Genomic DNA, 15,135 nt, shown 5'->3' on the forward strand with positions numbered 1-15,135 from the left:
AGCTTATGGAAGTCACTCCTACGCTTGCCCTGTGTAGAATGTAGAATATCTGTTTGATTTATGTTGTATTTATCCCACTAACACTAGGGGTGTATGGTATAGGGCCCAGGCCAACCATACGCTATTTAAGTACAGCTCTTCTAAGCCACAAGTGCGTCTGATTTTGTGGGCAAAAATTTTGTACGAGGTTTGTGTTGAAATGGACACTTTTGTTTGTAACAGGCTTGTGGAAACTGCACAGCGCGCAATAAATGGATTTCATTAAAGTCATCAAAGTTTGCCATCAGTTTCTCCGGTCCGTGTCAACAATCAACAAAAATTGCACAACAGTACAGGCTGAAAATGGACATCGCCACTAAAAAACACCGTTACACTAAAACCCTCTGACAAACTGCAAGTTGGAACATTTTCAGAGCTCATCTATATCTTCCTCTGTTTATCTGGCTATCATTGACTTAATTGTATTTATACTGCGGAAATGTTCTATGAAGTAAATGGTGTGTTAATGCGCCGGCGCCCTAGTCCTCAGATTGCGCCGGGGACTCAGTTGTCCGCCGCCCCTCCGCCTTGTCAACCCCCCGCTCGCTACTTGATGTAGCGGTATAGAAATTGGCGAGGTTTTTTTTTTTTTGTGGGCACTGTGCGCCCCTCACGGGACTGCGCCCAACTCCTCTCCCCTCCTGCAGACTGGTGGGGCCTTAAACGCTCCTCCGTGACAAAACTGCTACTCTAACCATTCATTCAGTCCTCTGAACACCAGCTGACCATCATGATTTTTTCCTATATATTTTCTTATTTATTTAATTAAATTTCTTATAAATAAACCGGTGTTTATACAAGCTTGCTGTGACAAGGGATTTCCCCCAGGTGGCATCATTAACGTCTCTATCTGACGCTTCTGCTTCGTTTAATAAGAACTGTTGTTTCCAAACAAAGGTAGCTACAAATCATACAAAAGCATTTCAATGTATATTCTACACCATGGGGAGAAAGAGGCTTACACTAGTATATTTTTAAATGTTCACAAATATTAACCGTTTATTCGCTTTTGTGGTTGTAGAAAATTTACTGGAAACAATGTACGCCTGAGCTCATGTGAAAAACCACAAAAGAATGGTTTCTTCAAGTAAATTAATTTATTGAATAGAAATTCGCCATCAGTATGATGAAATGGATAATAAATGTTTTTGTTTAATGTTTCTCTCTTTTTATTAAGAGTCAAGAGGCCCCAAATAGTACATCCCTCCCAAAACAAACTCTCGTGGGGACGTAACAACAAACAAAATCTTTATAACATTTGTAGCAATAAAGTTACAGATACAAATCCACAGACTTTGGCAGGAGGGGCAGTGCCAAAATAATGTGTAAACTGTTTCAATATGTTCAGAAGCAGAAAGTGCAGTCACATCAATATCTTTTTGAATCTTCTAACAACAGGATCAGTGATGTATAAAATCTATGAATTATTTTAAACGGAAATTTCCTATTTTTTACTTCTCTGATGTGGACAGTACTATTGGTAAGAGTCAGATCTTCTTCCAGTCAGTGCATTCCCTGAAGTTAATTCCAGTATGATGTACTAGTACACTACCTAGTAGTACTTAACTACTACTACTACTAGTAGTAGTAGTAGTGTAGTTTAGTGGTATTATTATTATTATTATTATTTTATTGTAGCGTAGTCGTATGTTCGTAGGAGCATGTGGTAGTTTAGTATTATTAGTACACTTAGTATTAAGTATAGTCCTGTTTTTTGCATGAGGTGCTGCATGAGTTGATCCATGGTGTTTCCTTGATTGAACCGTGGCTAGCTTTCTGACAAAACAAAAAGTTTATGAACAGCTTTCCGTAGCTTCTGCTATGAAGCTTGCGCTGTTTTTTCTCTTTGAGCAATTATTTTGTGCCCTGCAGTTCTTCGCATGGTTTTCTCAGCTGGCAGGTGAATTCTCTGAGGCTGCAGTGGCCTGTGGTTCACTAAACCTTGTTCACTCATCCATAATTCCTGTTTTTGACTTTTGCACAAGACAGTCTGGAATCCTGTTTGAGCTGAAAACATTTCAGAGCTATCTATTATTTCTTCTTTTATTCTGAATACCATATTGACTTAAATTGTATTTTTTGTATAACTGCAATGTTTATATAAGTAAATGTGTGTTGTATATTTTTCATATTTCCACCGCTGTTCACACATCGATGCTGTGTTGTTAATGTGCTTTATCTGCTTCCCCAGGCAGGCGTACTGCAAAGTCAGGCATACAGTCCTGATCCGAAACTACTTGTACTTACTCTAAGGTAAAGAACCGACAGCGTTCTCGGTGTAGATTAGTGAAAGACCGTACAGACGATAGTAGTAATAGTACTCGTTTCAAACAATTACACCCACCCCCCCCCCCCCCCCCCCCGAGCAGTCAACATGACTTCAAACACAGCAGGACAGAGAAGGGAAGCCACAATGCTGCTAAATAATAAGGATGCATTTAATTGAACGGGTAGATAGTGGTCTATCCCAACCCAAACAGAAGAGCGGGGGGGGGGGCCAGGTGAGTATGCGATGACATAATTTAGTAACATGTACATATTAAACAACACATCATCAAATTAACTACTTAAAACGTTAAGGTGCTATACTTAATATAGGAAGTCTTAATTGTTGAAACGTCGAGCGAGAAGTTGTTTCGCTGCCATCTATCTTACTCGCGGACGTAGTTACAGTAAATAACGTACTGTATCATCCACTGATGCGTTTTTGTTCTCTATAATTAAATATTAACTTAAACCAAAGTCACTTTTAAACATAATGTGGTTGTTAACTCTTCGGTTAGCCTAGCCTAGCTTTAGCTAGCTTAGCCTCCTGGAGCTGTGATTGTTTGACACGAGCGTCCAACCATGGAGGGACATTGTACATTAACCAGGTACCTGCCGCGTTCTCTCATGTAACTAATAACTTAATTTAAGTATTGTGAGTTTATTCAGCTTCTGTCAAAACTTGATCCCGGTCTCCGCCATGCTGCTGCTGCTTGTGTGTGGTGTTGTTGTTGTTGTTGTTGTTGCTGTGCGTGCTGTGACGACAGAAAAACCTCCATGAACCCGCGGTAACACAAGCCTCAAGGTAAAGGTCACAAATCAGCCGGAAGGCGACAATAAACTCACTTGATAACCAGACCGAGTTTTTATGATTTCAACTCGATGTCTGTTTTTGAGTTCGGCGTGAAATATTCACCAACAGCAACCTCGTCAGAGAAAGGTATTAGGTATTAGGCGAGGTTTATTAGCACTTGCAGCAGCTGTCTGTGTTATGCTGTTGGTTTAAATCAGCCATTTTCACATTAAAAACACTGCAGCTGGAGCGTGTGGTTTGATCAAATCAAATCAACATATGGGCAAAAATGTTTATTAATAAATGTGTCAGGCATTTTGGCCCCAAAATTAAAACCCAAAAGCAAATATTCATACGTTTGGTACTTAACTGGTACTTTAAGTACATTGTTTGCTGGTTCATACTTTTATGTAGTAATAATGTTTATGAGTCCACTTTATTTTTAAACAGAACTTCAAAGTGCAGTTTTGTGAAAAAAGTCCAATAAAATCTCAGATTTTGTTGTACATGAAATCATCACGATTTTAAAAACAAAAGTAATCGAATGACATGTCAGGTCCACACCATGATTAAAGCCTCGTTTGATTGGTCGGTGTACTTACTGGGTGTCTCAAAACAGCGACTGCCGATAAGTGATGTATATACTGTCATATTATATGCTCAATAATATTTATATGTATCCCCACTGTTTTACATTTAGTTGGTTGTGTACATAGATATGTGTATACCTGTCGTATAGCCACGAACTCATGTCAGAACAAACCGGTTGTAGAAAACATTTTATTATTTATATCAGCAGTTCCCACACCACGCACACACACACCAGACACACACACACAACCACACACACACACACACAGACCCACGCACCACCACCCACCACACAACAACACAACACACACACAGACACACCAACATGTTCATTAATATGATAACACATAGACAAAGGGGGTCTGCAGCACGATAACAATACCAAAGTCAAACTCCTTGTATGTGTAGCATAACTGACCAGTAAAAGTGATTCTGATATCAGACAGTGTTGAAGGCTGTTGATCAGTCGATTAGTTAATGGATTCATTACAAAGTATTAGTAAATAATTAATTTTTTCCACCCAACTGTTTCTTTGCTGCTGGTCAATGGGATGCCAGATCTGCATCATGACTGAACGCAAACTTCTTCCTTTTTTTTTATTTTCACACACACACACACACACACACACGCACTCACGCACTCACGCACACACGCACACACACACACACTCACACACTCACACACACTCACACACTCACACACACACTCACACACACACACTCACACACACTCACACACACACACACACACACACACTGTTTGTAAAGCTTGTGGAAAATTGCAAAGCGCGCAATAAATGGATTTTCAGTTAAAGTCATCAAAGTTTCGCCATCAGTTTCTCCGGTTCACGTGTCTAACAATCAACAAAATTAGCACCAGTAGCGGCTGAAAATGGGACATAGCCACTACACCCTGACTAACCCTCTGACCAAGACTGCACAGTGAACATTTTCAGAGCTCATCTATATTTCTCTCTGTTTATTCTGAATATCATTGACTTAAATTGTATTTATACTGCGAATGTTATATAAGTAAATGTGTGTGTTAGATGCGCCGTGCGCCCTAGTCCTAGATTGCCGCCTGGGATCGGTCTGTCCGCCGCCCCCCTCCGCCTTGTCAACCCCCCGCTCCGCTAACTTGATGAGCGATATAGAAAATTGGCGAGGTTTTTTTTTTTTTTGGGCGCTCGTGTGCCCCTCACGGAGACTGCGCCCTGGGCGGTTGCCCACATTGCCCATAGCTAAGACCGGCCCTGTCCATCATGAACAACTCCTCTCCCCTCCTGAGACTGTGGGGGCCTTAAACAGCTCCTTCAGTGACAAACTGCTACTCCTACCATTCATTCAGTCTCTGAACACCAGCATGACATCATGACTTTTTCTATATATTTCTTATTTATTTCATTTAATTTCTTATAAACCTTGTTTATACAAGCTGCTGTGACAAGTGAATTTCCCCCAATGTGGGATCATTAAAGTCTAAATATTATTATTATTATTATTAGTAGTAGTAGTAGTAGTAGTAGTAGTAGTTTTTTATTTTTTATTTTATTATTATTTTTTTTTTAATAAGAACTTTGTTTCACAAACAAAGGTAGCATAGAAATCATTACAAAAGCATTTCAAATGTATATTCTACACCATGGGGAGAAAGAGCTTACACTAGTATATTTAAATGTTCACAAATATTAACCGTTTTATTCGCTTTTGTGTTGTTAGAAAATGTAATGGAAACAATGTACTGCCTGAGCTCATGTGAAAAACACAAAAGATGGTTTTCTTCAAGTAAATTAAATTTATGAATATGAAATTTCGCCATCAGTATGATGAAATTGATAATAAATGTTTTGTTTAATGTTTCTCTTTTTTATTAAAGTCAAGAGCCCAATAGTACATCCCTCCAAAACAACTTGCGGCGGACGTAACAACAACATAAATCTTTATCAACATTTTTAGCAATAAAGTTACAGATATCAATCCACAGACTTTGGACAGGGGGGCAGTGCCAAAATAAATGTGTAACTGTTTCAATATGTTCAGAAGAGAAAGTGCATTCACATCAATTTTTTTGAATCTTCTAACAACATGATCATTGGATGATAAAATCTATGATTATTTTAAAGAAATTTCTCTATTTTTACTTCTCTATTGGTGACAGACTTCGGTTGAGTAAGAGTCAGATCTTCTTCCAGTCAGTGCATTCCCTGAATTTATTTCCTTGATTACTAGTACTACTACTAGTAGTAGTACTACTACTACTACTAGTAGTAGTAGTAGTAGTAGTAGTTGTAGTGGTATTATTATTATTATTATTATTATTATTATTAGTAGTAGTAGTAGTAGTAGTAGCAGTGGTAGTATTAGTATTATTAGTAGCACTAGTAGTATTAAGTATATTCCTGTTTTGCATGATGTGCTGCATGATGTGATCCATGTGTTCCTTGCATTGAACCTGTGGACTAGCCTCTTCTGACAAACAAAAAGTTTATGACAGCTTCCGTAGCTCTGCTTATGAAGCTCTTAGCTGCTGTTTTTTCTCTTTGAGAATTATTTCTTGTGCCCCTGCAGTTCTTCGCCATGTGTTTTCTCAGCCTGCAGGTGAGTTCTGAGGCTTCAGTGGCCTGTGGTTCACTAACCTTGCTTCCCTCATCCATAATCCTTGTTTGACTTGTTGCTACAGACAGTCTGTAATCCTGTTTGAGTCCTGAAACATTTTCAGAGCTCATCTATATTTCTCTCTGTTTATTCTGAATACCATTGACTTAAATTGTATTTATACTGCGAATGTTATATAAGTAAATGTGTGTTGTATATTTTCATTTCCACCTCTGTTCACACAGTCGATGCCTGTGTTGTTAAGTTCTTTATCTGGCTTCCCAGCAGGAGTACTTCAAAGTCAAGGCATACAGTCCTGATCCGAAACTCACTTTGTACTTCCTCTACAGGTAAGAACCGAAGCTTCCCTGGTGTAGATTAGTGACAGAGTACAGACATGATAGATAGTTAATAGTACTCGTTCCAAACTAAATATACAGAGAGCAGTCACACATGACTCAAACAGCAGTGACAGAGAAGGGAAGCCACACAGTCTGCTAATAATAAGATGCATTTAATTGAACGGGTAGATCTATCACCAAACCCAAACAGAAGAGCAGCCAGGTGAGTATGCATGACATAATTTATGTACAATTACATATTAATACAACACATCATAAATTAAATACTTAAAACTTAAGGTGCATATTACTTAATATATGAAGTCTTATTTTGAAACGTCGAGCGGAAGTTGTTTCGCTGCCATCTATCTTGACGCGGACGTAGTTCAGTAAATACGTACTTATCATCCACTGATGGAGTTTTATGTCTCTATAATTAAATATTAACTTAAACCAAAAGTCACTTTTTAAACATTAATGTTGTTTTAACTCCTCTGGTTAGCCTAGCCTAGCTTAGCTTAGCTTAGCCTCCTGGAGCTGTGCTTGTTTGACACGGAGCAGTCCAACATGGAGGACATGTACATTAAACCAGGTACGTGGCAGCGTCTCTCATGTAACTTAATATAACTTAATATTAAAGATTTGAGTGTTTAATTAGCTTCTGTCAAACTGATCCCTGTCTCCGCCATGCTGCTGCTGCTGCTGTTGTTGTTGTTGTTGTTGTTGTTGTTGCTGCTGCTGTGACGGACAGAAAACCTCCATGAACCGCGTTAAACAATCCGTCAACTTAAAGTTCACATCAGCCTGAAGGCGACAATAACTCACTTTATAACCAGACACGAAGCTTTTATGATTCAACTAGATGTTGTTTTGAGTTCGGCGTTGAAATATTCACCAACAGCAACTCTTCAGATGAAAATATTAGGTTTATTAGAGGTTTATTAGCACGTTTCAGCAGCTGTCTGTGTTATGTGTTGGTTATAAATCATCCATTTTCACATTAAAACACTGAGCTGAGCTGTGTTTGATCAAATCAAATCAACATCAATGGCATAAAATGTTTATTAATAAATGTGTCGAGTCATGTTTGCCCAAATTAAAACCAAGCCAAATATTCACTACAGTTTGGTACTTACTGTACTTTAAGTACATTTTGCTGGTTCATACTTTTACTGTAGTAATAATGTTTTGAGTCCCACTTTATTTTTAAACAACTTTCAAAGTGCAGTTTGTGGAAAAAAAGTCACAATAAAATCTCAGATTTTGTTGTAACATGAAATCAATACGATTTAAAACAAAGTAATCGAATGACATGTCAGGTCACACCCATGATTAAAGCCTGTTGATGTGTCAGGTGTACTCTACCTGTGTGTGTCTCAAACATCGACTGCAGCATAAGTGATGTATATACTGTCATATTATATGCTCATTATAATTTATTTATTTATCCTCACTGTTTACATTTAGTTGGTTGTACATAGATATGTGTATACTGTCGTATCCACCTAACTCATGTACAGAACACAACCGGTTGTAGAAAACATATTTATTATTTATATCATCAGTCCACACACGCACACACACACAGACACACACACACACACACACACACACACACAGACCCACACGCACACACACCACACACACACAAACACACACACACACAGACACACACACATTGTTCATATATATATGAACACATATACACAGAAGGTGAGTCTGCAGCAACGATAACAATACCAAAGTCAAACTCCTTGTATGTGTACGCATAACTGACCAGTAAAAGTGATTCTGATATCAGACAGTGTTGAAGGCTGTTGATCAGTCGATTAGTTAATGGATTCATTTACAAAGTATTTAAATAATTAATCACTGTTTCTTTGCTGCTGTCATGGTGATGCAGATCTGCATCATTGACTGAAACGTCAAACTTCTTCCTTTTTTTTTATTTTTTTAAAGATATCCTTATTTTCTCAATCGTCTGTGCTGTCTAGGTAACCAGGAGCGGGGCTGGAACGACCCTCCTCAGTTCTCATACGGCCTGCAGATGGCCCGCGGACCACAGAGAAACCCCCTGAACAAGAGAGCAGCTCCACTTGGAGCAGCTTCAGGTAAGAACATACGGACACAAAATGGCACTTTTTGATCCGAAAAGGTCGAGAAACTGTTGAAGCAGAGGAAGTAAAACAGGAGCTCAAGCTGTGTCTGATGAGTTTTTAACAAAGTTTGAACCTGCAGATCGACACTGACACAGCACTTTACAGCGAGACTTTAACTGGCGATGTTGGCCAGTTGCTTCATGTGAAGACACAAAGTGTGTTGGACTGAAGTCTTTTCATTTATTGATTCTGTGTCAAAGATTTCCTCTCAGTCTGTCTCTCCTAAGCGCACTGATTTAGAGTTGTGCTATAAACATAGTCGCTATGAACTAGCATCAGCATCTACCTTCAAGTGAACAAGTTCGGGCTGTGACCAAACACAACCAGCAGTTGTTTGACAGGGTAGCCTATAGAGGTGGTTTTCTTGCTGATTTGAGTCAGTTCGAACCGAGATAACGACAGTTAGTGGTTTGCTACTCAGCGAATTCATCGGTCACCTCGGTGGTGTAACGTTATTCCATGTTTAAACCCAATCTGATCAGATTCAGCCAGCACAGTTGATTAGCTGTCCATCAGGAGAGTTTAAGTTCCAAAAAAGGTCATGTCTTCAGTCTATCTCTTGTCTGTGATTGGCCCTGAGGTACAGGAGCCCCACCCATGACTCCTCCCTCCTCTAGTCCCCTGGTCCCGCCTCCACATGGTGTTGCTCCGCCCCCTCTATCACCAGGTAAGAAGCAGTACCAGAAGAGATACAGACCCAAACCTCTGAACTTTAACGCCTCTGAGCTCTTCGTCACTTCCTTGCAGCTCGTCCTCCTCCTGTAGGTATGGCCATGCCCCCTCCTCCTCTGGGACCAATGAGAAGTCAAGGAGAGGCCAGCAGCCAGTCAGAGAGTGAGCCTGACGTGGACGTTGTGGTGACGGTGTTGAAGCAAGCCCTGGCTGCCTGCAGACAGGCCGTCAAGGTGAGTCTTCAGACAGACATCTGCACCTGTCTCTGTCTCACAACTGAACTGGTTTGTTCTGGTTTTGGACCAGGAGACTGACGTGACCTTTGGCCTTGTGTGCAGGATCAGGTGTGTAATGACGTGGCAAAGAGGCTCGGCGTCCTGGAGGACAGCTGGAGGTCAGGCAGACTGAGCCTACCTGTGAGGAGGCGCATGGACACCTTGTCTCTGGGTAACACCTGTCTGTCTGTACATCTGTCTCTCTTTCTGTCTGTACATCTGTCTGTCTGAACACCTGTCTGTCCTCCTGTCTGTCTCTCAGAGCTGAAGGCGGGTCACTGGGACTCAGCTGATGAGATCCATCGCTCTCTGATGGTCGATCATGTGACTGAAGTCAGCCAGTGGATGGTTGGCGTCAAACGACTTATCGCTGAGACCCGAAAACTGAGCCCAGAACCCTTAGAACCACTTCTGAAACCTGCAGAACCAGTCCAAGACTCAACAGAACCAGTCCAAGAACCCGAAGAACCAGTCCAGGACTCTACAGGACCAGTCCAGGACTCTATAGAACCAGTCCAGGACCCAGTCTCCGAGTCCTGACTCTGTTCATCCTGCAGGACTCGGTAGGCTTCTTTCTGTCAAAGTTTGACTCTAAACCAGAACCAGGATCTGGTTCTGGTTTAGGTTTAGTTCAGGTGGGGGTTGGGGGGGGGATTCAGGACTTGTTTGAGGTGAGTGGACTGACGGCAGTAGACGTGTTAACTTGTATGAAGACGATAAACACACATGTCAGGATCAACAAAGGATTAGTTTGTTTAACGAGGCGAAAGATTTTGAAATAAAGAAAACAGACGAGACGATCAATCAATTAATAAAATCGGATCAGACTTAAATCAGATGACAATAACAGACAACAGCAATGTGTCTGTTGCTGATATCAAGTCTGAGGCTTCATGTTGGCTGTGGTTATTTTGATAAACTCACTCAAATGTTTATCACCTGTTTTACTGACAGATATTTTAACAGATAGAAACATTTTTATCTTCAGATATTGATCCTCATGCAGTGTGTGACTGAACGGGTTTGAACTGTGATTGACTGGTTCATAATGACCGGACCAAACTCCTGGTTGTTTTTCTATGGTTAACACGTCTTTATCACATGCTTGAAACAAGAAAACGTCTGGTTCATCTCAAACAAGCCTGCTGTTTCTGAGAGGGGGTACAGGGTCAGACTTTGAGAACCTCTGCTTTGGACTCTTGACTCTTTGGACTCTGTACTAACCACCCATAACGTCTTATTAACGAGCCTTGATCAAGTCATGTGACATTTCCACCCATCACAGCAGAGCTCTATGCATCAACAGTGAATCTCAGAATTATGGAGTCGTTTTTTACTTTGTGCTCTCGACGAATAAATTTTTTTTTCTCTGAATGTTTCTGTGGTTTCATCAGACACCAGACACAGACCCTGTAAACCACCTACTGCTCTTTCATCCTGCCCACACTTCACACACTACATTTGTCTGACAGCTTTAGTTTCTAAGACATCATCAAACCATCAACACACAAGATAATTCAACTAGTTAGTTAGATAGTTAGTTAGTTAGTTAGTTAGTTAGTTAGTTAGTTAGTTAGTTAGTTAGTTAGTTAGTTAGTTAGTTAGTTAGTTAGTTAGTTAGAACAACCATCAAAGTCAGATTCAGGTCTTAGGTTAGTTGAGATACAGTTTACAACAGCAGCAGAATGATGTGATAATACAAACATTCTATTGTTAAAACACGATATTTTTATCAATAGTATATTGATAAAATATATTGAACAAATAATATATATAATTTAGTTAGTTGGGATGAAACTGTAGGACAGAAAATATTTTTATCTGTTTTTATGTCACTAAAGGTTAAGTCAGTAAAAACGAAACCAGAAAAATAAACTTTATTTCAGTAAAAATAAGGACGGTCCTGTTTGAACATGAACTGGTAAAATATCAGATCTGAAGTGGGAACATAAAGATCATCAGCTGGTTTCAGCGTGTGACCAGCAGGAGGCAGCAGTCACATGTTCACTGTGTATGTGTGTGTTACTATCTTTGTGAGGACCAGCTCAGTTTTAAATGGTAGTGAGGACATGTCTGGTCTGTTTAATAATTCAGTATAACAATCTGTTTCCCGGTTAGGGGACTAACTAACCTCATTACATGTAATCAGGATTATCGCTGTAGATATTTTGGGTCCTGTCATGGTCGTTTAGTGTTTTTTATGGTTGTTTGGTGTCTCTTCATAGAGATTTTTATTCTCTTTGGGGTCATTTTGAGCCTTTTTGTGGTCTTTTGGAGTTTGTGGTTGTCTCGAGTGTCTTCATAGAGATTTGTATTCTCTTTGTGGTTGTTTTGGATCTCCTTGTGGTGGCTTTTAGTCTTTTGTGGGGGGTTTAAATCCGTTTGTAGTCTTTTTGAGTCTCTGTGTGGTTGTCTTGAGTCTTTTGATTGGCTTTCCAACAAGAAATTGTCAAACAAGGCTCGTCAAACTGGAGCTGTAATCCTTCCAAATGATGTACAGAAAAGACTAATTTCATCTTGATTCCTCTGTGGTTTGACACATCTCGATGGTGTTGGACGAATGAACGAGAAGCATCTGTTTGTGAGCGACAGTTTTAGAGAGCTGCTGTCATCATGTTGATCTTTGCTGCAGAGGTAACCAATCAGAAACCACCATATGCTGTTACATATGTTTACTTACCACCCCACTGCTACTAGCGCTGCTGGTTTGGCCTCAGTCAGGTGTTACAGGAACCAGCTCAAACACACTAACAAACACATTAAACACCAAGACAACTTCTACAGCTCCTGAGTGGAGCCCCAGTTCTTGTTTTTAGAGGTTTGTAATGATCTTCGCAGCCTGTAGGGGGTGCTGGTAGATAACTAAACTGTCTTATTTTAAAGGAACTGAAGATTTGAACTTTAATGTCCATGGTTATTATCAGATGTTTGAGGTTTTTCAGATGTTTACAGCTTCCAGCAGAGCTGTCTGAACTCTGCTGACCACCCTGCATCACTCCTCCTCTTTTTTGTCCTCCACCTCCTCCTCCTCCTCGTCTCTCCAGGGAAGGCGAGGAGGAGTGGAGCATCGAAAAGAGGAAACCAAGCAGAAAAGATGAGTGACAGAAAGACAGAGAGAGGAACAAAATGAAAGAGGCTTTTCCCTGTAGAGACAAACAATCTAAAAATAGACAAAGAAAGAAAGAAAGAAAGAAAGAAAGAAAGAAAGAAAGAAAGAAAGAAAGAAAGAAAAAGAGAGAGGTTCTTCCCTCTGGTCACAGGTTTCAAAGACACAAGAAAAATCAAACCATAAACAACTACAGCTGCTTTCTGACTGTTATTTTGTTATTTGTTGATTCATTGATTTACCATTAGGTCCAAAATGATGTCTTCCAATGTCTTCACTTCAACACTTCAATCTATCAAAGTAAAACATGAAAACCAGCACATACTCACATTTGAGAAGCTAAAACAAGTGCTGTTGTTTTCGCATAAAATATGACTTCTTAATTGATTTATCAGACATGGGCTGGTCAATGATCTCAGATCTCCCCACCAGTCAGTCAGAACTGAAGAAGCGTCTTGTGCGAGAGGATCTACAACCAAGTCTAGTTACCCCAGATTTAACCTTCTTGAAGAAAGATAACCTAGGTAACTGAAAACATTCACACGCCCTTGTTATGTGGTTTCACCTTAAACATGAAAAGCTTGAATTCTTAATAATTGTTCTCCAAACCAAACAACAGAATATACCATTTGTCATGTTTTCTGATCTGATGCCTCTCACAAACATGGATTACCAGATGGGTGAAGTGGTCAACTGCCTCAGGGTCTTAGACCTTCAGCAATCCCCCTAGGCCCGAGGTTCATGGTGCCAGTTGCTTTTTGGTGACATGATTTTTATATTTTATATTTCTATTTGTTTGGGAATTTCAGCCCAATTTGAGGAAGACCAACAGCTAGATTATTCTTTTTTTTATATATATTGAGCTCACATGGTGCATTTTCCTAAATAAAGCTGCATCAAATTACCACAAACCTGGACCAGGTCGTTTTCCAGTGCAGGAGTAATGAAGCTGCCATCTTTGGTGTGCTTTATGCATCTGATGGGAACTTGGAAGCCGCAAATCTTTGCCTCTGGTTAGGTAAACATTGGTAAAGGTAAATGAAGCAGGTCGAACATCATTCGTCAGTGCCTTTCAAAATCTATATATTGTGAGAACCGCCTCTGTGGATGTGTTCAGGTTGGATTAAGTGGACGTTTCAGAACTGCTTGGTTATGGTGTCAAAGTCAGAGACTGTAAGTGTGAACTGGGGTGAGATGTTTTCTGGCACATCACACCACTTCTTTGCTGACAACCATCTTCCAGGTCTGGGTCACTGAACGAGCTAAGCAAATTAGCCAATGCCTCCTACTTCCAAGCCACGTCCTCCAGCTGTTCCTGGAGGATCCCAAGGCACTTCTAGTTCAGATAGGATAGTCTATCTATAGTCTAAATACAGTCTGTTTTCCAAACTGTACATCTCAGGAATACCTTCACAGGGCGAAGTCCAGCAGGTTTCTAAATCAGATGCCCAAACATGCCTTTCTCCCAGATAAGAGATCCTCATTCTGTCTCCTGTCTTTAGTTACTACCCTAGGTCTGGAACAGACCAGCCATTTGAAGAACTTCACAACATTTCAACATTCTCCTATTCATTCACCCATTTACTCACCCATTCCCGTATTTACTGTATTGTAAAAAAAAAAAAAAACTTTATACTTTATTTATACTCAATAATAGTAGTAAGAGTGATAACTGCAGAAGTGGTAATATTTGTATTAGTAGTAGCAGTATCATGATTTACTATTAGTAGTAATATTTGTAGTATATTTGTAGTATTAGCAGAAGTAATATTTATTGTACTAGTGATAGTAATATTTGAACTGTAATGCTCTTTCATTGGTCAGTAGACTAGAAAAGTGAGTATAACTGCAGTACATGTACCATATGTCTGTAGTAGTGTTTTATCCATAGTAATATTTTTAGTATTGCCGTTTTAGTTCCAGGATAATCTCTCCGAGCTGGCGGTGTTTGCAATCTTACTTTCCAGCACAGACAGAGAAGATGCAGTTACCATGGTGACCGTGTGTGTGTGTGTGTGTGTGTGTGTCCTGTCCTGTCCTGTCCTGTGATTGGCTGACGTGGGAGAGTGGGCGGGCAGGTGGAGCGTCTGAAAGCGTCACTCTGTCTCTCTCTCAGAGATCAGGACAGAGAGACAGAGAGACGCAGCTCTCCTCACTGCTCTCTCCATCATCCCTCCATCTTCTTCTTCTTCCTCCTCTTCCTCCTCCTCCTCCTCCTCCTCCACCTCTTCCTCTTCTTCGTCCAGAAACAAAACTCTCTCTCTCTCTCCATCTGTCTTCTTCTCTGTTTCTCCTTCTT

General features: G+C 40.1%; 1 protein-coding gene across 2 annotated transcripts; it reads left to right on the forward strand.

Annotated features, from left to right (window-relative positions):
- The first annotated feature begins 6,956 nt into the window (after positions 1-6,956).
- On the forward strand, positions 6,957-11,104 carry sra1 (steroid receptor RNA activator 1). Of its 2 annotated transcripts, none has more exons than XM_010752354.3 (6): positions 6,957-7,216; positions 8,619-8,735; positions 9,364-9,450; positions 9,531-9,688; positions 9,794-9,902; positions 9,993-11,104. In XM_010752354.3, exons 1-6 carry the CDS (start codon positions 7,192-7,194, stop codon positions 10,268-10,270), a joined length of 774 nt encoding a protein of 257 aa, XP_010750656.1. In that variant the 5' UTR covers positions 6,957-7,191; the 3' UTR covers positions 10,271-11,104. The 2 variants fall into 2 exon arrangements, with proteins under 2 accessions (XP_010750656.1, XP_010750657.1); XM_010752355.3 differs by having other exon boundaries at positions 6,958-7,216; positions 9,370-9,450.
- The last annotated feature ends 4,031 nt before the right edge of the window (positions 11,105-15,135 follow it).

Source organism: Larimichthys crocea, chromosome XXII (genome assembly GCF_000972845.2).
Source record: "Larimichthys crocea isolate SSNF chromosome XXII, L_crocea_2.0, whole genome shotgun sequence".
NCBI classification, from domain to species: Eukaryota; Metazoa; Chordata; class Actinopteri; family Sciaenidae; genus Larimichthys; species Larimichthys crocea.